This window comes from Schistocerca cancellata, chromosome 7, assembly GCF_023864275.1.
Source record: "Schistocerca cancellata isolate TAMUIC-IGC-003103 chromosome 7, iqSchCanc2.1, whole genome shotgun sequence".
NCBI classification, from domain to species: domain Eukaryota; kingdom Metazoa; phylum Arthropoda; class Insecta; order Orthoptera; family Acrididae; genus Schistocerca; species Schistocerca cancellata.
In genome coordinates this window covers 294355277-294379994 of record NC_064632.1, presented here as the reverse complement: position 1 = coordinate 294379994, position 24718 = coordinate 294355277, and the positions used below count along the sequence as shown (strand labels likewise).

Genomic DNA, 24718 nt, shown 5'->3' with positions numbered 1-24718 from the left:
TTTGTTTTAAAGCAACATACTTGTTTCATACTACATAAGAGTCAATTGGCACAAGCCCTTCATTACCGAAAATGACATGTTAAGTTTCGTGAAATCATTCTGTGTGTGGAGAAAGAAGATAATTCCTTAACCTTTAGTTTTTGGTATTGAGACTGTGTTCCATTTAACTGAACAAGATAACTGCCACAATTTAAGAATAAGGGGAACATAGCAGTCAAAGGCTATAGCTTCACGTTTTGGGCAATTTCCTAAGAAAAGATTTTCAGCCCATTCTTACATGCCAAAAAGATATTTAGAGATCTGGCTTTTTCCAAAATTGCTATAAAATGCCAAAAATTTTAACGAGTTGCCACAGCAATGAACTGGCCAAAAGAGGCATATATCTCTCACACTGCACCATTGGCCTCCAATGTAACCTGATCTCAATGTATGTGATTTATTTGTGGAAGTTTGGTAAAGAATTTGTCTAACTTTGAATGAATTTTGGTGCCAAGCAGCAACAGTGGTGTATGCAGTATATCTATATGTGATCACAAAAGTATGGGATGAGTATGACTATGTCTGGATGTCCGTTTTTGTAGGGGGCATACTGAACTTTTGTGAAAGGTAAATGAAAACTGTACTCCAAGGTTGTATGTGCATGCATGTCAAATGCAATGGCACCAGCTGTAAAATAAGAACTTTGCAGCCCTGTTAAATCTGATTAATTGTTTGAAACACCATGTATTTAATGATTCTGAAAACCACACCTAAATTTTAGTTTTACTTTTCCAATCATCTAAGTTCCTACTACCAGAGCCACAAACAAAGAATTCTTAAGACTTCGGCTATTCAACTGTAAATTATGTATGAAGAACTGTAAACGGATCCTAGCCAAGGCTCAACATACGTTACGAACCAAGAATAATGGAGATGTAACCCTTGTGCGTAATTTCTGGTTAAGCCACCTCACAAGCACAATTATAAATTTAAAAATTACAGGGTCGACACCAGCCCAAGCCCTTCCTAACAATTAAGAAAAGACCAAACTGAAAATTATCAGTTTAATCTAATTAAGAATTTAACTATAGGAATGCAATTTTTTTCAAAGATACTAACAAGATGAACAGCATTGTATGTCGTACATCAATGAGATTGTTTAATTACATGTGAATTCCTTAACTTTGAGACAGTAAGTCATTCACTTTGATTTTTACTCCCATTTTTGTTCATCACAAGCAAGCGGATTAACTTTTAAAAAATCAGGGAACAGAATATTAATTTGAAAAGTGGCACCAATGAAAAGATAAAGGACGCTGAATTTATCTTTTACTTAGCACATTTTTATTTCATGACTGAATTTGATGCACATCCTATGAATACACAAGACTGGTGCCTGAATAAAAAATTTAACTAAATAATTCGCCAAAAAATTGTAGAATAGCGCAATTAAAAAGGACACAAAAGGGAAGTGGAACACAGTAATTCAATCATATCCACAACAGAAATAGTTAAGAGAGATACCTATCACCATTATGCTCATGCACTAGCTTGGAAAGAGGTTTATCCGTTTCGCAAGGTTTGTATACTAGATATACAACGTGGAATCCGTGCCTGCCGCTTACGAAAGGCTGAACTTCAGCACATGGTAAACTTGATCACGAGTTAACTGTTCAGAAATTAGACATTAAGCCAAGCACAAATGTAAAAAATTTTAATGATACAATACCAGAATAATTTTGCCGCCACAAAATAAAATTAACTCAGCCAGGCAGAAACCACCCCGATTTGTTTCAACTTACATGTGGTCCATTCAGAAACAAAGCGTTACAAACATTTACTCTATGCGCACAAAAAACTGATATTTTACTGAAATTATACACACGAAACAATTAAACTGGTAATATGAAAACCTACTGCAGTGTCGTAGTAGACCAGAAGGATCATAGGTTACCACACACGAGACACAAGACGAACACAAAGAGAGAATAGAAAATAAGAACAATAAAAAGTCACACTCGCTCGAAAACACTTATTCTCACATTCACCCGAAGTTATACTGACTAGCTTTTCCTAAACATATTCCCTGCTAGAAATTCCACACCATGATGTCCGAAAGGAAAAAAGCAACTTCCGCACTTTTAATTTCCAACCACCATCATCGCCGACTTTTTTAATAAAATAATTATGCCACATTCCAAAAATACGTGATTACACACGCTACAGTTAAGCTGAAGTACTTAAATATTCCACGAGTTTAACATAAGGAAGTTCTAATTAGACTTACTTCCTTTCAGCAGAAACCACCTCTGGGACCTACGAACTATACTCACCAACCGCTAGCTGCAGAGTGTCCTTTCTCTACCGAGCTTCACCTAACTACCGGTGCAACGAACTCTACCAGACGGGAAGGCTTCCACCACCAACCTGACCGACAAACCAACCTCAGACTAACAGGGGTAAACCTCTCTGTCCAAGTACGGGGATCCGAAGTTGGTCATCCTGTGCTACCCTCCAAACGAGGAGCAAACATCACCTGCTCCTACCAGACGACAACCAACTCAGTGGCCCCCACAGAAGAAACCCGAAACCACATGTGAAAACACTCATTCAGTCACATTCATGCACACATAGGGTAGAGTGAAGGGAAAAACATAATAAATACAGGTTATGATTTCCAATGGAACACACAAAAATCAAACATAATATCGTTTAATAAGCCTTAGTTTGATTGCTCAGTCTTTCTGGGAGAGTCAATAAATTAAACTGCAATCAGGCAGTGGACAAAATAGGATGCACAGAATCCAGTGAGACAGGCGTCTTATGAAATGATTCCAGAGAGACGATTATTAAGGATCATCATTGCGCAGCCCAACCACTAAGGATAGAAACTTGAAATTTGCAGATGGTGTTGATCTTATACTGTAGGCACCATTTCAGAACGGATTTTTCAAAATTCCACTCCTAAGGGTGAAATAGGGGATGAAAAGTATTTTTAAAACATTTCACTATTGAGGCAATTTCGAAGATAGACCTACGAAAATCGGTATTTGGGTTGTCAGTCAGAAATAAAGAAATACATGTTTCAACATTTTTTGAAATTTTATCCTTATGGGGGTAAAATAGTGGATTATTTTTAAACAAATCATTATTAAAGAAACTATTTAAGTATTTTTAAACCTATATTATGAAAATTGGTATTTGACTTCTTGGTTAGGAATAAAAAATGTGTGTTTCAGTGTTTTTGGAAATTTAACCACTGAGGGCGTGTTTTATGAAATATTTCATTTTGATAGAATTTTTAAGGCTACATGTATGAAAATGTGAATTCCTTTCCTTGGTTAGAATTTAAAAAATTACGTTTCACTGTTTTTCGAAATTGAACCCCTATAGGGAAGAAAGTTTTTATGGAAAATTTCATTATGCAAGCATTTTTAAGGTAAATCTAAGAAAATTTGTATTTGGCTTCTCTGTTAGAAATTGAAAAACACACCTTTCACTTTTTTGAATACTCAATCCCTAAGGCGGTGAAATGGCGGAAGGGGAGTGGGGGGTGTGGGGGGTGGGGGCGGGGGGTGTGGTAGTGACGTTTTATGAAAATATTTCACTGTAAAAGCTTTTTTAAAGCTATACCTATGACAATTAGTATTTGGCTTCTCCCTTAGAAACAAAAAATTACATGTTTCACCATTTTTTGGAAATTCAACGCCTCTGGGGGTGGAATAAGGCCACACATTAACTGACTTCATCTACCAGCCCAAATGACTAAGGATAGAAACCTCAAATGTTGAGAGGGTGTGGATCTTGTACTGCAAGCCTTGTTTAAGAACGAATTTCAAAATTACGTTCCAAAGGGGGTGAAATAGGGTATGAAAGGTTTTTTGAAAATATGTTACTATTAAGGCAACTTTGAAGCTACAAATACAAAAATTGGCACTCGATTTCTCAGACAAAAAAAAAAAAATACTGGTTTTAGAATTTTTGGAAATTCAACCACTAATGGGGTAAAATAAGGGACGAAAATTTAAAAAAATATATTTTGTTATGTTAAAAAAATTAAGGGTAAATTATGAAATTGATATTTTACTTCCCGGTTAGGTATAAAGAAATGTGTGTCACGGATGAAGTTTCTATGGAAATACCACTGCAAGAATGCAAAAAAGACAATTAACAAAAAATCTGACTCCACCGATCAGAATCACTTTTTGGTCAGAAGTACATTCAGCAAAGGCCATCCTTTTATTACCTTAAATAGCGTGAAATGTTTAGAATGTGTTGCAATTTATATACAACATAAAAAAATCGATTAAAAAAGTAAAATAAAAAAATTTTGTGTAGAGAACACAGTCTACATGAGCGAAGCAGCAAGCACTAAGCTAGTAAAATTTTAAATACGTACCTCATTATCTAATACTGTTGCAATAACTTCAACCAACATTGTACCAAAGTTATATGTTGGTGACTCGGGGCTACACACTTCAACTAACAGGCTTGGCTGGATGTAATGTACCATCTTCTTGATGAGACCCAGGCTGGCTTTCCTGTAAGCACAAGTAATGTAATGAGCTATTAATATAAATTGTATTCTGAACAAAATTTTTGAGCAAACTGTCAAGAAACCCTACAGGCTCAACAGGTAAGATTAAGGTCATTTTACTAAACAGATAATATTTGTAGATATTTAGAGTCTGCAGTGAAACCATGAAATGTTACAATAAGGAGACTTCTTTTTATCTGCAGTGTTCAGTTCAAATAACTTAATATTGAGATCATTATATCAAATGATTTAATGCCAAATGCAGCAGTCATCTTTTCTTTACTGGCTGCATGACCGCACAATTTCAATGTTCAATCATTATCAAGTATTGTATAATACAGAACCACCACGTGTTCTTGTATGACCAATCATTTAAAAGTTAAAATTAGTAAAAAGTGAAATCTGAAGATGCGCTACAAAAAATGCAACTTGCTTTAGAAAAAATTTGTTGATGGCATACTATCCCACACAAGTCTCTGCACTTGCACATCACAAAAACAAACATTCCCTGACCTACGAATGCAAGTGGTGTAAGTATCATCAAACTGAAACCACTATCACCATTACTATAGATGCACATCATAGTTTTTAGAATTATATGTGCTCCATGTCCTAACACACACAACATATACATTATGGACACACGAAGTATAATGTGAGCTTGAGAATACACAACAGCTGTTGCATAGGTCTTACGCTAAAGTATACTTAAGACATACAAAGATTACGTGCTCACTGCACATAAGCAAAGCACGCAGGTGTTTTCCTTCATTTGGGCTTACAAGTTGTAAGATATGTTAACGTAAAGTAAAAGCCCGAATTTATAATTTACCAGTCGAATAACTAAAATGAAATAGTTTTATAATAAAACAACAAAAAATATAAAAAATTAATAAAACTAACACATGATGATATAGCCCCCCCCCCCCCCCCCCCAATTGTGTCTACGTATCACCATAGCAGTGACTGATTCTCACATGGCCCTGCAATGCCTCGCCACAGAACATGCAAACATGGTCATTAAATTTTGTTTTTTGTGTGTCTCCTTGGTCATTTAAAACAATCCAACTGATGTGAATAACAGAAGCACTGAGTCTTCAACAGGATCACACAAAAGAGGAAAAACACTTAGCTTACAGAAGAGGAAACTGTTGGGTAGAGGGTGTGGGGAAAGATTGAGATAAGAGTGTTACAGGAGTGAAGGATGTGTTGTAAGGGTAACATATTGCTTCTTCCAAACTTAATGATGCTAGCAAGGTTATAAATGACATGTGGAAAGAATTCAAGCTTATCCAAAACAAAGTAGAAAAAAATGTATCACCACCTAACGTTGTGTTACCTAGTGAAGTGATGATTGTTTTGAAGTGGGGAGACTTTCAAACAAAATTTAACAAGAAGTACTGGTCTGCACTTGTTCAAGTGAAGTTAATAACAGATCCATGGGATCCGGGCGGAGTTATCTATCCCCCAGGGACGTTAACATTCTTAGTTAACGGGTGGAGCGCCGACCATCAGGTCCCGAGTTGTTTTCGGTGTTTCTTCTGTAATAATTTTCCTGCACAAAATTCCCCCAAACTCTTAAACTATTCTATCCTCCCACACTTAGAGGTACTGGTTAAAACCTTACCAGCGAGAATTTGTTATTACATCATTCAAAATTTCTCCTGGTAAGAGATTTTCTTGTTCCAGTCAGATGTCCCGACTTTGCAAGGCTGCAGCATGAGGCGGAGAATGCCCACATGTTGTCTCCGATCTTAATCATTTGGCACAGCCTTTGGACAGTATATATTAAGTTCCTGGCCAGTTCTTATCTCCCTAAGTCATAGGAATACTATTCTCATGCAGAATGTAATATAGTCAAGCCAGCTTTTGCCTTTTTGCTCTACACGAGGTTTCTGTCCTCGCAGAGCTGGCCCTAGGACAACTGCATTATTCTTTGACACAAGTAGCGCCATAGTCGGTCCAGAGTTCAAATTTATATTTCCTAATGCATATTTGTCTTAATGAACGAGAGTGCATATTATGTTAGTAGAACATAATGAACGGGAGTGAATATTACGTTAGCAGAACATATAGTATTGGATGAATAATGAAATAGCGATGATACTATAGCATATTATGTTCTATTTTGTATAAAATATTTTATACCTTTTATGAGGTGTGATGTAGGCGGGAAGGTTTGTATTGATTTTGAAAGGGGTGGGTAGTGTAAATTTACATTAGCAGGTAAATCATGGCGAACACAGAACACACATCACACCTTTTTTTTTTTTTTTTTTTTTTAAAAAAAAAAGCCTCGCAAACAAGTGTGACTGGTTTGAAACTTCCTGGCAGATTAAAACTGTGTGCCCGACCGAGACTCGAACTCGGGACCTTTGCCTTTCGCGGGCAAGTGCTCTACCATCTGAGCTACCGAAGCACGACTCACGCCCGGTACTCACAGCTTTACTTCTGCCAGTACCTCGTCTCCTACCTTCCAAACTTTACAGAAGCTCTCCTGCGAACCTTGCAGAACTAGCACTCCTGAAAGAAAGGATATTGCGGAGACATGGCTTAGCCACAGCCTGGGGGATGTTTCCAGAATGAGATTTTCACTCTGCAGCGGTGTGTGCGCTGATTTGAAACTTCCTGGCAGATTAAAACTGTGTGCCCGACCGAGACTCGAACTCGGGACCTTTGCCTTTCGCGGGCAAGTGCTCTACCATCTGAGCTACCGAAGCACGACTCACGCCCGGTACTCACAGCTTTACTTCTGCCAGTACCTCGTCTCCTACCTTCCAAACTTTACAGAAGCTCTCCTGCGAACCTTGCAGAACTAGCACTCCTGAAAGAAAGGATATTGCGGAGACATGGCTTAGCCACAGCCTGGGGGATGTTTCCAGAATGAGATTTTCACTCTGCAGCGGTGTGTGCGCTGATTTGAAACTTCCTGGCAGATTAAAACTGTGTGCCCGACCGAGACTCGAACTCGGGACCTTTGCCTTTCGCGGGCAAGTGCTCTACCATCTGAGCTACCGAAGCACGACTCACGCCCGGTACTCACAGCTTTACTTCTGCCAGTACCTCGTCTCCTACCTTCCAAACTTTACAGAAGCTCTCCTGCGAACCTTGCAGAACTAGCACTCCTGAAAGAAAGGATATTGCGGAGACATGGCTTAGCCACAGCCTGGGGGATGTTTCCAGAATGAGATTTTCACTCTGCAGCGGTGTGTGCGCTGATTTGAAACTTCCTGGCAGATTAAAACTGTGTGCCCGACCGAGACTCGAACTCGGGACCTTTGCCTTTCGCGGGCAAGTGCTCTACCATCTGAGCTACCGAAGCACGACTCACGCCCGGTACTCACAGCTTTACTTCTGCCAGTACCTCGTCTCCTACCTTCCAAACTTTACAGAAGCTCTCCTGCGAACCTTGCAGAACTAGCACTCCTGAAAGAAAGGATATTGCGGAGACATGGCTTAGCCACAGCCTGGGGGATGTTTCCAGAATGAGATTTTCACTCTGCAGCGGTGTGTGCGCTGATTTGAAACTTCCTGGCAGATTAAAACTGTGTGCCCGACCGAGACTCGAACTCGGGACCTTTGCCTTTCGCGGGCAAGTGCTCTACCATCTGAGCTACCGAAGCACGACTCACGCCCGGTACTCACAGCTTTACTTCTGCCAGTACCTCGTCTCCTACCTTCCAAACTTTACAGAAGCTCTCCTGCGAACCTTGCAGAACTAGCACTCCTGAAAGAAAGGATATTGCGGAGACATGGCTTAGCCACAGCCTGGGGGATGTTTCCAGAATGAGATTTTCACTCTGCAGCGGTGTGTGCGCTGATTTGAAACTTCCTGGCAGATTAAAACTGTGTGCCCGACCGAGACTCGAACTCGGGACCTTTGCCTTTCGCGGGCAAGTGCTCTACCATCTGAGCTACCGAAGCACGACTCACGCCCGGTACTCACAGCTTTACTTCTGCCAGTACCTCGTCTCCTACCTTCCAAACTTTACAGAAGCTCTCCTGCGAACCTTGCAGAACTAGCACTCCTGAAAGAAAGGATATTGCGGAGACATGGCTTAGCCACAGCCTGGGGGATGTTTCCAGAATGAGATTTTCACTCTGCAGCGGTGTGTGCGCTGATTTGAAACTTCCTGGCAGAACTCCGCAATATCCTTTCTTTCAGGAGTGCTAGTTCTGCAAGGTTCGCAGGAGAGCTTCTGTAAAGTTTGGAAGGTAGGAGACGAGGTACTGGCAGAAGTAAAGCTGTGAGTACCGGGCGTGAGTCGTGCTTCGGTAGCTCAGATGGTAGAGCACTTGCCCGCGAAAGGCAAAGGTCCCGAGTTCGAGTCTCGGTCGGGCACACAGTTTTAATCTGCCAGGAAGTTTCAAATCAGCGCACACACCGCTGCAGAGTGAAAATCTCATTCTGGAAACATCCCCCAGGCTGTGGCTAAGCCATGTCTCCGCAATATCCTTTCTTTCAGGAGTGCTAGTTCTGCAAGGTTCGCAGGAGAGCTTCTGTAAAGTTTGGAAGGTAGGAGACGAGGTACTGGCAGAAGTAAAGCTGTGAGTACCGGGCGTGAGTCGTGCTTCGGTAGCTCAGATGGTAGAGCACTTGCCCGCGAAAGGCAAAGGTCCCGAGTTCGAGTCTCGGTCGGGCACACAGTTTTAATCTGCCAGGAAGTTTCAAATCAGCGCACACACCGCTGCAGAGTGAAAATCTCATTCTGGAAACATCCCCCAGGCTGTGGCTAAGCCATGTCTCCGCAATATCCTTTCTTTCAGGAGTGCTAGTTCTGCAAGGTTCGCAGGAGAGCTTCTGTAAAGTTTGGAAGGTAGGAGACGAGGTACTGGCAGAAGTAAAGCTGTGAGTACCGGGCGTGAGTCGTGCTTCGGTAGCTCAGATGGTAGAGCACTTGCCCGCGAAAGGCAAAGGTCCCGAGTTCGAGTCTCGGTCGGGCACACAGTTTTAATCTGCCAGGAAGTTTCAAATCAGCGCACACACCGCTGCAGAGTGAAAATCTCATTCTGGAAACATCCCCCAGGCTGTGGCTAAGCCATGTCTCCGCAATATCCTTTCTTTCAGGAGTGCTAGTTCTGCAAGGTTCGCAGGAGAGCTTCTGTAAAGTTTGGAAGGTAGGAGACGAGGTACTGGCAGAAGTAAAGCTGTGAGTACCGGGCGTGAGTCGTGCTTCGGTAGCTCAGATGGTAGAGCACTTGCCCGCGAAAGGCAAAGGTCCCGAGTTCGAGTCTCGGTCGGGCACACAGTTTTAATCTGCCAGGAAGTTTCAAATCAGCGCACACACCGCTGCAGAGTGAAAATCTCATTCTGGAAACATCCCCCAGGCTGTGGCTAAGCCATGTCTCCGCAATATCCTTTCTTTCAGGAGTGCTAGTTCTGCAAGGTTCGCAGGAGAGCTTCTGTAAAGTTTGGAAGGTAGGAGACGAGGTACTGGCAGAAGTAAAGCTGTGAGTACCGGGCGTGAGTCGTGCTTCGGTAGCTCAGATGGTAGAGCACTTGCCCGCGAAAGGCAAAGGTCCCGAGTTCGAGTCTCGGTCGGGCACACAGTTTTAATCTGCCAGGAAGTTTCAAATCAGCGCACACACCGCTGCAGAGTGAAAATCTCATTCTGGAAACATCCCCCAGGCTGTGGCTAAGCCATGTCTCCGCAATATCCTTTCTTTCAGGAGTGCTAGTTCTGCAAGGTTCGCAGGAGAGCTTCTGTAAAGTTTGGAAGGTAGGAGACGAGGTACTGGCAGAAGTAAAGCTGTGAGTACCGGGCGTGAGTCGTGCTTCGGTAGCTCAGATGGTAGAGCACTTGCCCGCGAAAGGCAAAGGTCCCGAGTTCGAGTCTCGGTCGGGCACACAGTTTTAATCTGCCAGGAAGTTTCAAATCAGCGCACACACCGCTGCAGAGTGAAAATCTCATTCTGGAAGTGTGACTGGTTCTTCACCATTTGCCGTTTCCATAGGGTTGCTAAGATTTTCTTCGGGGACCTCAAGGGTGAAGGTTTGAAGATGGCCTTGTATGCCAAAAACTGGTTAGCAATAAAAGTAATATTGTAGAACAAAAGCAAACTGGTGCTTTTCATTTATTATAATGTTTCCAGAATGAGATTTTCACTCTGCAGCGGAGTGTGCGCTGATATGAAACTTCCTGGCAGATTAAAACTGTGTGCCCGACCGAGACTCGAACTAGGGACCTCTGCCTTTCTCGGTCGGGAACACAGTTTTAATCTGCCAGGAAGTTTTATTATAATGTTGTTCTACCAAGAACCGACGGAAGATTCTGTTAATACAACACCTTATAACTGAAAATAAAAACCATTTTCACATAGGAAACTGAGGACCAGTTCAAACATCTGTGAATCATCTGCCAATATTAAAGACAAGGAATCTGGAAGGCTATACGTAGTATGAATGGGCAAAAGAATGGGACATTACACCAATATATGGAATTCTGTCAGTCTGGCTCCACAGCCACATTGTGGGAGGGGGGGGGGGGGGGGTCGCTCATTAGACTCCTTCCGAGAGGAGCGGAAGGAAGAGCGCCAAACGGCAGTAGTCTCCTTGATTGTGAGGAGTTTTACTGAGAGCAGTAGCGCACCAGAAGTCATTCCACTTTTGGGCAAAAGAGAGATCTGACGTGTATCCGCGTATCTGCATGTGAAAGGGACTGGAGGTGGGGGCAATTATCTGTCTCTCTAGCCAAACACTTGGCCAGTTCGTTCCCTGGGATGCCCACATGGCTTGGGGCCCAGGAAAGATAACTAAGCAGATTTCACGGCCAAGGGCAGAGAGAAGGTCATGGACAGCAGAGACCAAAGTGTGACAAGATTAGCATCGTTCTATAGCCTGCAGGCTCCTCATTGAGTCGGTACATACTAAAACACATTGGAGGGAGGCCCAAGTATCAAAACAGAGGGCCATGTGAAAGGCTACCAGCTCTGCTGTGAACAGAATACACGATACTAGCAGCAAATGGTGTTCCGTGTCAGTGGGAGACGTAAAAGTGTATCCCATCTTATGTATCGTTTTAGAACCGTCAGTGTACAAGATGGTAGCACCCTGGAACTCTTCTAAGACGGAATGTACAAGATGCTTGAATATCATAGGAGCCACAGAGACCTCTAGGAGTTGGCTCCATCGTATGTGTAGAGGGGGAATCCCCACTTGTGCAAGGAGACTGTTGCTGTCAATAGGACTAGTGCTGAAGACACCGATAGCCAGATGCACTCCATAATAATGAAGAGGGTCATGTAGTTTCACAGATAGGAAGGATCCATTGGGCCATAAGCCTGACAACCATAATCCAGTCTGGACAAAACCAGAGCACAGTAAAGATTGAGAAGAGTAGCACAGTCTGCACCCCAAGTTTTGTGGAACCAGGAGACGGAGAGCATTAAGAGCTCTCATGCAGATAGTGTTCAGGTAGCATATTGAGTCAGCCACATCAGCTTTTTATTGATAAAAAAGGAGGCCCAAGAAATGGGACTGCCCTGTAACATTTAGGCACTGGTTGGTTCAATGGCAAAAATGCAGAAGCCACGTTTTGGAGGGAGAAAATTGGAAGCTATGGGAAAGTTCCCACGCAAAGGTCTTTCAGATGGTGTTCTGCAGACACTACTCAGTGGGAGCTGTAGTAGATGCAAAAATCATTGACATACAATGCCGGGGTAACCAGAGGCCCAAGCACATTGATGGTGATGAGGAAGTTTGTGACACTTAACAGAAAACTCTGTGGGATACTGTTCTCTTGGATCCAAGGAGTGCTTAGTGAAGTGCCAACTCGAACCCGGAAGAACCAGTGGGACAAAAACTCACAGATAAAAACTGAAAGATGGCCACAAAAGCCCCAGACATGGAGGTTAATTAAAACGTGATGGCGTGAAGGCATGTTGTATGCCTTGTGTAGATCAAAGAAGACCACGACAAGGCGTTGACTTTTAGCAAGTCTGTCAGACTGCTGTTTCCAATTTGAGTTAATAGTCAGTAGCAGATCATCCTTTCCAGAAGCCACACTGATACAGGGACAAAAGACCTCAAGATTCGAGAACCCAATATAATCTTAAGCTAACCATTCTCCTGAGCAGCTTACAAAGTATATTGGGCAGGCTAATCAGTCAGTAGCTGTCAAGAGATGTTGGGTTCTTCCTGGACTCAAGGGTGGGGTAATCCCATGAGCCAAATTCGGTTGAAAGACCGTGAGTAGATGTTGCAGAGCCTGCAAGAATTCCCATTCAGTGAATGGTTCATTACAGATTTCCGCTTGGTGGGGTCGAAACAGAGGGGTCTTTCTTTAACTTCTTGTTTCTGCCTGAGAAAGGTAGCAAGATTGGAAGATAATTCCAATTCTGAAAGGGTCAATGGATCAGTACACAGAGCTCCCTGTAGGATAAGAACCTGGGCCGTTGGCTATCACTGGTGGCCCAGAAGACTACAGAACTCAGACCAAACGAAGGATGAAGAGGCATATGTCCCCAGGGAGGAAACATAGTGCTCCCAGCACTCCTTTTGATTACGTTTAAGGTAGTGAGCCTTAGCACAGAGATGCTTAAATGCAGTAAGTTTAGTCTGTGAAGAGTGTCATTTAAATAGTTGCAGAGCCCATCGGCGGTCCTGATCGTCTACTGCTACATCCTTTGTCCATCATGGTACCAGTTAATGACAAGGGGGACCTATTGACAGGGGGATAGCAGCACCAGCGGCATGAAGTGTAATGTCAGACACATCTTGCACGACCATTATCCATGCAATTTGGGAGAGAGGGGTGTCTAAGTGCACAGCAGATGTATATAAGAACCATCTTGCTCTGCGGAATGCCCAATGTGGGAGCCTGTTTGGCTGGCGGTGGCAGGGGAATGATAGAATGACCGGAAAGCGGTCAGTGTTACAAAGATCATCATGGGGTGACCAGTGTAGTCAAGCTATGAGAGCAGGGGAGAAAATTGTGGGATAGATTGCAGAAAAGGTCACATGAGAGGCACTTTAGGGAGAACTGTCGTTGAGGAGACTCAAGTCAAAGTCCGTAATAAGTTGGTCAATTAGAAGACCCACTACCCGTTGAAGTGGCATTCCCCCACAGGGGATGGTGTGCATTGAAGATCCAAAGGAGTTACAGGGATGGGAGTTGCTGTGTTAATGGTTGGTTGGTTGTTTGAGGTGAAAGGGACCAAACAGCAAGGTCATCAGTCCCTTGTTTCAAATAGACTCCATTCTGCTAACGGGACATCTCAGAAAAGGCAGAACAATAAAACGGAAAAAGGGGAAACGTAAAAGGGCAGTCACTTTGTCATTAGTAAAAACAAACGAGGGAAGTTGGCAAGAGAACGAACCCAACACTATGCTGAAGCAGCATAGGCAAGACCACCTGTGACTGAAAAGGGACAACCGCTATAATGCAGAAAGTACGTATGGGAATAGAAAAACTAACCAAGCCTTAAAAAGAGGGGGTAAAAACAGAGTAAAAAGGAAAGAAAAGAGGATTCCAGGCAGGGAGGTGAATCGGGAATCTCTGAACACCGCCTACAGTGGGAGACACCCAAACACTCACCGCCCTGCCCCAACACCAGAGGGAGATTAAAAACTTTAAAACTGAGAATAAAAACCACTCTCCTGGAGGAAACCTAGAACCAGAGAGACCATCCGGGAATCGTCAGCCAACAATCAAAGGTAAAGTGTGGGGGAGTCTGTACTTCGCACGCAGAGCCAAAAGAAGGGGGCATTCAACCAAAATGTGGGCCACTGACTGGAAGGCTCCACAACCACATAGCGGGGGTGGCTCATCACGCAAAAGGAAACCATGGGTCAGCCTGGGATGGCCAATGCGGAGACGACACAGTGTGGTCGAGTCCTTGCGGGAGAGGTGAAAGGAAGAACGCCATGGGCCTGGATTCACCTTAATGGCACGAAGTTTATTAGACAGTGGAGTAGCCTCCCAAGAACTGGCCCATGACTGTGCAAAGTGGGATTTGATGTGAAGCCGTAAATCCGCTGCAGGAGGGGTTACAGAAAACGGGGGGTAAGTAACTGCTCCCCCAGCCAAACGATCAGCGAGCTCATTACCCGGGATACCCACATGGCCCGGGACCCATAGGAAGTCAATGGAACAAGCAGCACGGTGAAGATCAGCGAGATGGTCATGGATGGCAGAGACCAAGGGATGGCGCGAAAAACACCGGTCAATAGCAAGAAGGCCACTCATCGAGTCCGTACATAACAAAACGCGGTTGTGTTGGGATTGTTTAATAAAGGTAAGGGCCCGGGAAATGGCCATCAATTCCGCAGTAAACACCCCACATGAGGGTGGCAGCAGATGATTTTCCGTTCCAACAAAGGACGTGAAGGCATACCCAACATGATCAGCAGATTTAGAGCCATCAGTGTAAAAAACAACAGCATCCCGAAACTCCCATAAAATTTGGCGGAAAAAGGAACGGAACACCACCGGGGAGATGGAATCTTTCGGACCGCGGCGGAGATCCATCCGAATTCGAGGCCGAGGAACTAACCAAGGAGGGGTGGAGGGGAGGGAGCGAGGAAGACAGGACAAAGAAGGAAGCCGAAAATCACGGTTAAGAGACGCAAGGCGCAGCCCAACCGGTAAACCCGCCCGAGGGCGGGAGTCAGGCGGGCGACGTCCATGGTCTGGGAATAGGATAGAATAGGAAGGATGAGCGGGAGAAGAACGGATAGTAAGGGCATAAGACACCAGAAGCTGGGACCGCCGAACAGAAAGGGGGGGGATCCCAGCTTCAACCAGGAGACTATCAACAGGGCTAGTAGGGAAGGCACCGGTGGCCAAACGGATACCACGATGGTGGACTGGATCCAGCACGTGCAGCGTGGAAGGAGCAGCTGAACCATAAACTTGACAACCATAGTCCAAACGTGACAGAACTAGAGCACGATAAAGATGGAGGAGGAGGGAACGGTCCGCACCCCATGAGGAGTGGGCAAGGAAGCGAAGGACATTGAGTTTACGGAAACATCCTACCTTCAGGAGTCTGATATGGGGCAGCCAAGTGAGCTTGTTGTCGAAAAGAAGACCTAGGAAACGAAACTGTGGAACCACAGGCAATCTTTGTGCAGCGAGATAGAGCTCTGGATCAGGGTGGACCGTAGTACGGCGACAGAAGTGGACCACCCGCGATTTTAAAGGAGAGAATTGAAACCCGTGTGAGAGGGTCCATGCAGAGGCACGCCGTATAGCCACCTGGAGCTGCCGTTCTGCAGATGGCATCGAGGAGGAACTAACCCAAATGCAGAAATCATCCACATACAGGGCAGGGGCGACCAAGGGACCGACAGAGGCCACAAGTCCATCGATAGCAATGAGGAAAAGAAGGACACTCAAGACAGAACCCTGTGGGATGCCCGTCTCCAAGGTCCGTGGAGAACTAAAAGCAGTACCAACTCTAACTCTGAATGACCGATGGATCAGGAACTGGCGGATAAAAATCGGGAGTGGGCCCCGAAGACCCCACTGATGAAGGGTTAGTAAGATGTGATGGCGCTAGGCCGTGTCATAGGCCTTGCGAAGGTCAAAAAACACTGCAACCAAATGGCGGCGCTGGGAAAAAGCCTGCCGAACTGCGGATTCCAAGCGAAGTAAATGATCGATTGGAGATCGTCCCTCTCTAAAGCCACACTGGTAAGGGGACAATAGATCCCGAGATTCGAGGACCCAAGTGAGCCGACGGGCTACCAGCCGTTAAAGTAACTTACAACCAACATTGGTCAAACTAATTGGCCGATAGCTGTCAACAGATAGGGGGTTCTGACCAGGCTTAAGGACAGGAACCACAATGCTATCCCTCCACTGAGAAGGGAAGTCACCCTGGAGCCAGATACGGTTAAACACCCGAAGAAGATGGTGCCGTTGTGGAGCACTGAGATGTTGAAGCAGCTGGTTATGAATGGAATCGGGGCCAGGGGCCGTATCATGAGAAGAAGATAGAGCAGAAAGAAATTCCCATTCAGTGAAAGGTTCGTTGTAAGATTCTGACTCACAAGTGGTGAAACATAAGGCGACAGCTTCAGCCTGCTGTTTTTGATGAAGGAAAGCAGCTGGATAGGAGGCCGACGCTGATGCCACTGCAAAATGTGTCGCAAGATGTTCTGCGAGAACTAATGGGTCCGTACAAATGCCATCTGGGAGGTGAAGGCCTGGGAGGGTGGACTGCCGATGGCAACCTTGGAGAGAGCGAAGTGTAGCCCATACCCGCGACAGAGGGACAGTGGAACCAAGGGAAGAAACGAATCGTTCCCAACATATCCGCTTGCTCTGTTTGATTAAATAACGGGCTTTAGCGCGAAGGCGCTTAAAGGTAGAAAGGCTGGCTACAGATGGATGCCTCTTGAAGTGTTGCAAAGCTCGACGGCGATCACGGATGGCAATGGCAATGGCCGTACTCCACCACGGGACTTGCCGACGACGAAATTGTCCAGATGAGCGCGGGACAGCAAGGGTAGCAGCGCGAACAATCGCGTCAGACACGTCACGTAGGACGTCATCAATACAACCCGACAAAGAGGGAGAAAACTCGACCTGTGCAGTGTATAGAGGCCAATCGGCGCGGTGGAAAGACCAACGAGGTAACCTGTCCATCGGGGAGCGGGAAGGGAGCGTGATAATCAACGGGAAATGGTCACTATCACAAAGGTCGTCGTGTGGCGACCAGTGTAATGAAGGGAGGAGAGAGGGAGAAGAAAGAGAAAGATCAATGGCAGAAAAGGTACCATGACCAGCACTGAAATGAATAGGGGAGCCATCATTAAGAAGGCACAGGTCGTGGTCTGCAATAAATTGGTCGATAAGAAGACCTCGTCTAGATGGAAAGGCACTGCCCCACAAAGGATGATGAGCATTAAAATCCCCAAGGAGGAGGAAGGGAGGAGGAAGTTGCTGAAGAAGGGTGGTTAAGGCAGCAGGTGTAAAAGTCCTGTCAGGAGGGAGATAAAGATTGCATACTGTGACTGCAGAGTCTAAGTGGACCCTAACAGCAACCGCTTCCAATGTAGTTTGGAGAGGAATCCACGTGCTAGCAATGTCTGTACGGACCAACGTACAAACGCCACCAGAAGCCCGCAAGGGTCCGACCCGATTTCGACAGAAAACACGGAACCCACGGAGGGTCGGTGAGTGAGCATCAGTAAAATGAGATTCCTGGAGAACCACACAAGCTGCTGAGTAGGACGAAAGAAGGGATTTCAATTCCGGAAGGTGACGATAATAGCCATTACAATTCCATTGGAGAACCACAGAACGATGGTCTAAATGAGGGCTGAACACGCTAAATCCAGTCATACCGCCGGGTCCCCACCAGTCACCGACAAGGAGGGGGCGACATCCATAAGACAGGTCAGAATCCGGTTGCCAAGTCGGGGAAGGGACCTCCGGTGATACCAGAGGCTCTTTGTCCCGGGACTTATGTTTCTTCTTCTTTTCAGGCTGAGATCGAGGAGGGCTGTGTGGCATAATGGAGCCAGCTGCAGCAAGATCAGGAACAGAAAGAGACCGGGCGACCTGGGGGCCGATAGACCGCGGCTCTCGCGGTCGCCGCGCTGCAGCAGACCTCTGACCTGGAAGGTGCCGGGAAGGGGCATCCCGGGAGAGGCGCCCTTGACCGGCAGACGCCGAAGGAGTGGGACACTTCTCCGGCTGGGGAGGGGGAGCAGCGCCCAGAGGAGAGGGTGTGGGAGCCGCAGGGGAGGGGGGAAGGAGAGGGGTCCGGGATGGGGGTAAGGAAGGGGGAGGAAGGGATGAAGATGTAACCAAGGCGTAACTAGATGTCATGGACACAGGGTGTAATCGTGCATATTTCTTACGGGCCTCTGTGTAGCTTAAACGATCAAGGGACTTATACTCCTGTATCTTTTTTTCTTTCTTATAGACTGGGCAATCTGCTGAACGTGGAGAATGACTACCATGACAATTTACACATACAGGAGGGGGAACACAGGGACTCCCCTCATGGAGTGGACGTCCACAGTCACCACAGAGAGGGTCCTGGGAACAGCGAGAAGACATGTGGCCAAAACGCAAGCACTTAAAACACCCCATAGGAGGTGGGATGTACGGCTTCACATCACAGCGATAGACCATAATCTTAACTTTCTCAGGAAGGGTATCCCCTTCAAAGGCCAGGATAAAGGCACCAGTATCAATACGATTATCCTTAGGACCCTTCTGAACACGCCGAACAAAGTGAACACCCCGCCGTCCGAGATTGTCCCGAAGTTCCTCATCAGTTTGAAGGATGAGGTCTCTGTGAAAAATCACACCTTGTACCATATTTAGAGACTGGTGAGGGGTAATGGACATGGGAATTGTGCCAAGATGGGTACAGGCACGAAGGGCCGCAGATTGGGCAGCCGAAGCAGTTTTTATCAGCAACGAACCCGACCGCATCTTGCTCAGGGAGTCCACTTCGCCGAACTTGTCTTCAATTTGTTCCACAAAGAATAAAGGTTTGACACTGGTGAAAGTATCTCCATCAGTCCTAGTGCAAACTAGATAACGGGGGAAAGGTTTTGCCCCTAGACGACGGGCCTGACCCTCCTCCCAGGGGGTAGCCACGGAAGGGAAGGCCGAAGGAGCAAGAGAAGCAGCACTTGAGGAATCAGTACCACGCAGAGCGACGGCCGCAGAAGAGCGGCCAGAGTTTTGGACCCGTATGCGTTTCATCTGCATAGCGTCCGCCCTGATACCACCCACTCCGATCAGGGGCTCTCCTCACGGGTGCCACCCAGTCACAGCAAGGGCCGTCTGGCACGGCGGCCATTGCCGGGAGTTCCGATGCTCCAGGATGACGAGCAACCACTCCAAGGCATGCATGAGGAGGTCACAGCTCAGGTATCAGAAGTGTGATCCCTGTGTGTTCAGGGGGCTCAACCAAGAGGGTACATAGCGACCCCACCACACGGGCTGGCTACCGTGCTGGCTATGCACCCTAGCATCAGACAACGACGTAAAAGAAAAGGTGGAATGTACTAGGAGGGCGCACGTCGGAGACACTAGGTAAGGTGCTCTTCCCCAAATGGCTCACACTACGGAAGAGAAATTTTGGAATGGAGGTCAAACCCCAGAGGGGGACCAAGGAATGCCAAAAGGAGGAGATGAGGACGCAGCAAAGCCGGAGTGTAAAACCAACAAAACCAGGAGGATAGCGGGGGCCAACATAAGCAAGGACACCAAGAGAGGGAGAGGAGAGGGCGAGGGGAAAGGGGTATGGAGGGGAAAGGAGGGGAAGGGAAAGGAAATGCAGCCCGGGAGAGAAAGAAGGCTGCAATGGCTCGGGGCCCCGTGCTCGCCACGCACGTGTCCACAAAAGAGTTGTGGACCCCCTGGGGGGTGCTGTGTTAAGGTAAGTAGTTCAACATAAGAAAGTGGCCTACCTGGAGGGAGGTAGACATTGCAAATGGTGATTGTTGAGGTTGTTTGCACTCGTACCATTATTGTTTCCAGGTTGGTATGAAGGGGGATCCGGTAACTAATGACATCGGTGTGAAATAAAGTGCAGACCTCTTGAGACGCAATCTTGGGGCTGGCACGGTTCTGACACAACACCTGATAACAACAAAACGATGGAGAGTGGTCATCACGGAAATGCATTTATTGAAGAGCAAGATAGAATGTAGGATAAGAGGGCACAAGTTGTATTTCCTTTAGGTGATGGTAATATCCGCTACAATTCCACTGGATTATTATGTGGTGAGAGTGCAGGTAGGCATAAAGAAGCCAAGGGGAGGTCTTGTCACTGGGTCAGTGATCATCACCGACAAGGATGGGGTGACATCCATAAGTAAGATGTCAGACACAGGCTGCAAGGGGGAAAGTGGCACCACCGGGGGCACTGGGAAGTGGAAGGGGGTAGCTTGTTCTGGGACTATTACTACTACTTCTTCTTCTTCTTCGAACAGGCTTGGAAAGTTCTGGAACCAAAAGAGAGCGAGCAACCTTGGCATGCATAGACTGTGTAGCCTGTGACCAAATTGTGGTAGCAGGTCTTCGGCCTGAGAGATGATGTGGGGAGGGGTCCCAGGAGGAAGCCCCATCACTGGCAGGCACCGAAGAAGGGAGCAGCACCCGGAGGGGAGAGGGAGCAGCACCCGGAGGGGAGAGGGAGAGGAGAGGGGTTGGGACTGGAGTAAAGAAAGACGTAGGAGAGTGAAAGGATGTAACAGAGGCAAAAGTAGAAGATGTCAACACTGGGTGGAGATGGTCACACTTTTGATGAGCCTCAGTGTAAGATAGACGATCCAGGGACTTATACTCTTGTATCTTCTGTTCTTCCTTAAGCATGGAGAGTGGTGGTCATGACAACTTACACACACAGGAAGTGGAACACAAGGGCTTCCCTCATTGAGTGGGTGTCCACAGTCACTGCACAGTGGGAAGACATGCCCAATACACAAGTGCCGAAAGCACTTCATGGGTGGTGGGATGTACGGCTTCACATCACATCGGTGATACATAACCTTGATCTTCTCTGGGAGATTATCTTCCTCGAATAAAGGTGCCGGTATCTCCCTACAGTCGACTGGACACAATGTAGGGAGAAAGAGGTGTGTGTGTGTGTGTGTGTGTGTGTGTGTGTGTGTGTGTGTGTGTGTGTGTGTGTGTGTGATCTTTATTCCTAAATAATTCGGCTCTTTATGTTGCTAATGTTTGCCACTATTGTTTCCAGCTTGATCTTATTTGTGAGGAACTATAGACATTTCTTTACTTTCATTTGATCTGTCATCCAGGGAATTAAACAGCCAGAAAAAGGAAATACACGGTAATACCATCCAAATTCCAAGCATTTCTAATTAGACCACTCAGCCAAAGTACTAATGCAAAGACAAAATTTTAATGTTTGCAAAAAAACTGAATCATTTAACAGTCAGACATAGTGAAGCAAATCACTAACCAGAGAGAATCATGGAAATGTCCACGACTGTTGTATGTGTCTCCCCGTCTGGGATGGGGAGACTCCTGAACTTGTGAATAGGTCACCACACTTACAATTCAGAGGTATGCATGAATTTGCACTGTTGCAGGCACCTCTTTGCCTCTTCATGCAATAACTGCAGGCACCTGGTGCGCAAGAACAGTTGCACAGGTGTAAATGCACCTTAAGAAAGGATGCAATCACACAAGGGATTGCACTACAGAGGCCCATGTCAGGAAAATAGATACCATACAGCAGAACTGCGCAACAGCAGAGAAAATGATACACTATCCTCTCCACCGTGCAGAGGTCATCTCAGGGACACCATGTAGTCGGCGCAATCTTCAATGACATTCAGAGCTGTGTGAAAAGGCAAGACCCATTATACTGTTATGTTCATAAAGAACCCCAACATTGGCCTGACAGTGTCACGACAATGCTACACCAGCAAGAACAAAGACTCAGAAACTGGGAAATGAACGAACGGTGTCAGTACAGAATTGATTAGTACATTGAAATGGCAAGAACGACTTCGTAAACATAAGATGAGGGCCGGGAAGCATGGGAATCTTGAGTTTCGTAGTAGATAGAGCCACTCATTTGACTGTAATAAAGAAATCAGCACTGAAGCGTATGATGCACAGTAACACTGGTGAAAGAATAAAACTTAAAGACATAACAAAAGAAATAAGACACATGGAGCCACGATGTTAACATTGATTGTAGATGACAATTTGTGTGTGTGTGTGTGTGTGTGTGTGTGTGTGTGTGTGTGTGTATCACAAGTTTCTTGTACACAGGGCAGTCAAACGAAAATGAGCCAGATGGAGAAAGTAATTTAATAGTTTACTATTCCAAAAGTAATCACCGTAACTGCTAATACATTTATCCCACAGTGAGACAAGACAGTCAGTGCTTTCATGGAAAAATGTTGATGGTTTCCTATGGAACCATGATTGTGCTTAGTGTGCATCTCTTCATCTGAAGTATATATGTGGTCACAAAACGTTTTTTGTCAGGGCTACAAAAATATGAAAATCGCATGGGAAGAGATCAGGACTGTACGAGGGTGTTAAGGACTTCCCGGCAAAACTGCTGTAGCATAGCCTAAAGAATCTTGGTAACTTATGTGTGGGAAGAGGAAAGGACTTTTAGGCGCAGTGTCAGGGTAGAAGGCATGTGTACTGTAGTGGGAGCAGTGATGGGTACAGACAGGTGGAGGACAGACTAACAAATTTGAAGCCATGTGTGTGACAGGAATGAGCAATATGTTGTAGAGAGGGTTCCCACCTGCGCAATTCAGAAAAGCTGGCGGTGATGGTGGGTAGAATCCAAATGACCCAAGCTACGAAGCAGTTATTACAATGAAGCACATCGTGTTGGATGGCACATTCAGCAATTAAGTGTGCTGAGCTATCTCTTGGCCACAAGCTATGGGCAGGCAGCTTGTTAGTCACAATGCCCATGTAGAATGTCGCACAGTGATTGCAGCTAAGTTTGAAGATCACGTGGCTGCCCTCACAGGTGGCCCTGTCTTTGATGGGGTAGGAGATGCCAATGAAAGAAACTGGAATAAATGGTAGTGGGAGGACGTATGGGCACAAGGCTTTCATCTGGGTCTATTGCAGGAATACATATGTAAGGCAAATGGTTGGGGGCAGGGGTGGGTAGCGACAGACAAGGATACTGCATAGGTTTGGGGGGGGGGGGGGGGGGGCGGGGGGGGGGAGGCAGTGGAACACCACTGTGGGAGTAATGGGGAGGATAGTAGGAAAGATATTTCTCATTTCAGGGCACAATAAGAGGTAGTGAAAGCCCTGGCAGAGAAAGTGATTAACTTGTTCGAGTCCTGGATGCTACAGAGCCAGGAAGTGCTACTACTTTGTGGCCAGACAATGGGTAAGTGGGGCATAGCAGGAGTCTGAGGAGACACGGCAGAGGTGGTCTGTTTCTGGACAAAGTCTGAATATCTCAGTGAAACACTTGGCATATTTGGAGAGGGACTGGTCATGGTTACAGATGCAATGCTAATGGGTGACCTCGCTGAGGGACTGCTCACAATTACAGATGCAATGATAATGGGTGGCCTGGCTGTACGGAAGGGATTTCTTGGTGTCGAATGGGTGGCAGCTGTTGAAATGCAGATACTGCTGGTGGTTGGTAGGTTTGATGCAGACGGAGGTAATGATGTAGCCATTCTAGACATGGAAAATATTCAATATTCCATAAATAACTAAGAACCGGACCTTCCAAACATTACAAATACTAAACGATAAACAAAAGCAGGATGCAAGAACTGAGCCTGTAATTGTAACCCCTACATGACCTGGAGTGGGGGAGGACAAGATTTCGGCTGGCAGGCCATGCCCAGGGCAGAGTGCAAAGCGCTCAGCCTAGCTGGCATGTTTTCCCACTGACATACCATGCTGTCTGAGAATGAGGAGCGGGAAGAGGGGAAATTTAAATGGCAGTGCAGTCACACTGCATACGACTATTTTATATTTCACATTTCTCAACAACAGACCACAAACGAAACAAATTTTCAGCATTCGTTAACTATTTTTGATGCAAAGAAGACAATTTTTATTTGGTACAAACTGTCAGCATATGCACAGACGCAGAAAATTTCAGAGCTTTGCACTCAAGTTGCCACTATTCATGACTTATTTAGTTTCATAATAAAAAAAAGGTCTTTCACACATGACAGAGACAGTGTAGCACTTTTGCAACCTCATTATGGAGACTCTACCTGAGAAAAGCAATGTAGACATCCTGGAATTACAGTGCAAGTCAATTTGTTACATTTGCATGTGCACAGTGTCACTTTCAACTAAAATGGCAAACACTCTCCAAAACAGCTTGAAAATAATTCAAGATTGAGAGTGTCTTCAAAACCTTTATAAAACTACTCCTGTAATTCTTTCAACTCTGCAATGAATTCTTCAAATTTCACTTTTTTTTTACGCCAGTGAGCTTAGGGAGCTGGATTGTTTTTGTCAGAATGTGATCCTTGTACAATGTGATTTCGTTTTTAAATTAATCCCCATCAAATCAGAAGTTACCTTGCAATGTCTTACTTTGGGCAGTGTGCAGTCAGGTCCACATAGAATGCAAAGTTTGCCATCCATTACGAATGTTTTCATTTTCATTCCTGCACTCATTTTTCCTTCATAAATTCAACAATCATGAGTTTCAAACTGAAAAATCATTCCAGGCATGGCCCTTGACTTAACCAATGTACTTTGCAGTTATATATGAAGTTTCCGTATGCTTTGTTCAGTT

General features: G+C 45.6%; 1 protein-coding gene across 6 annotated transcripts in view; it reads right to left on the bottom strand.

Annotated features, from left to right (window-relative positions):
- The window catches only part of LOC126091990 (E3 ubiquitin-protein ligase HECTD1), a 349712-nt gene that overhangs the window by 242323 nt on the left and 82671 nt on the right, over nt 1-24718 (bottom strand). For all 6 annotated transcript variants that reach the window (XM_049907362.1, XM_049907358.1, XM_049907357.1 and 3 more), the window contains exon 13: nt 4379-4520. In XM_049907362.1, the coding sequence (XP_049763319.1) occupies nt 4379-4520 (142 nt within the window). The remainder of the gene's footprint in view (nt 1-4378; nt 4521-24718) is intronic.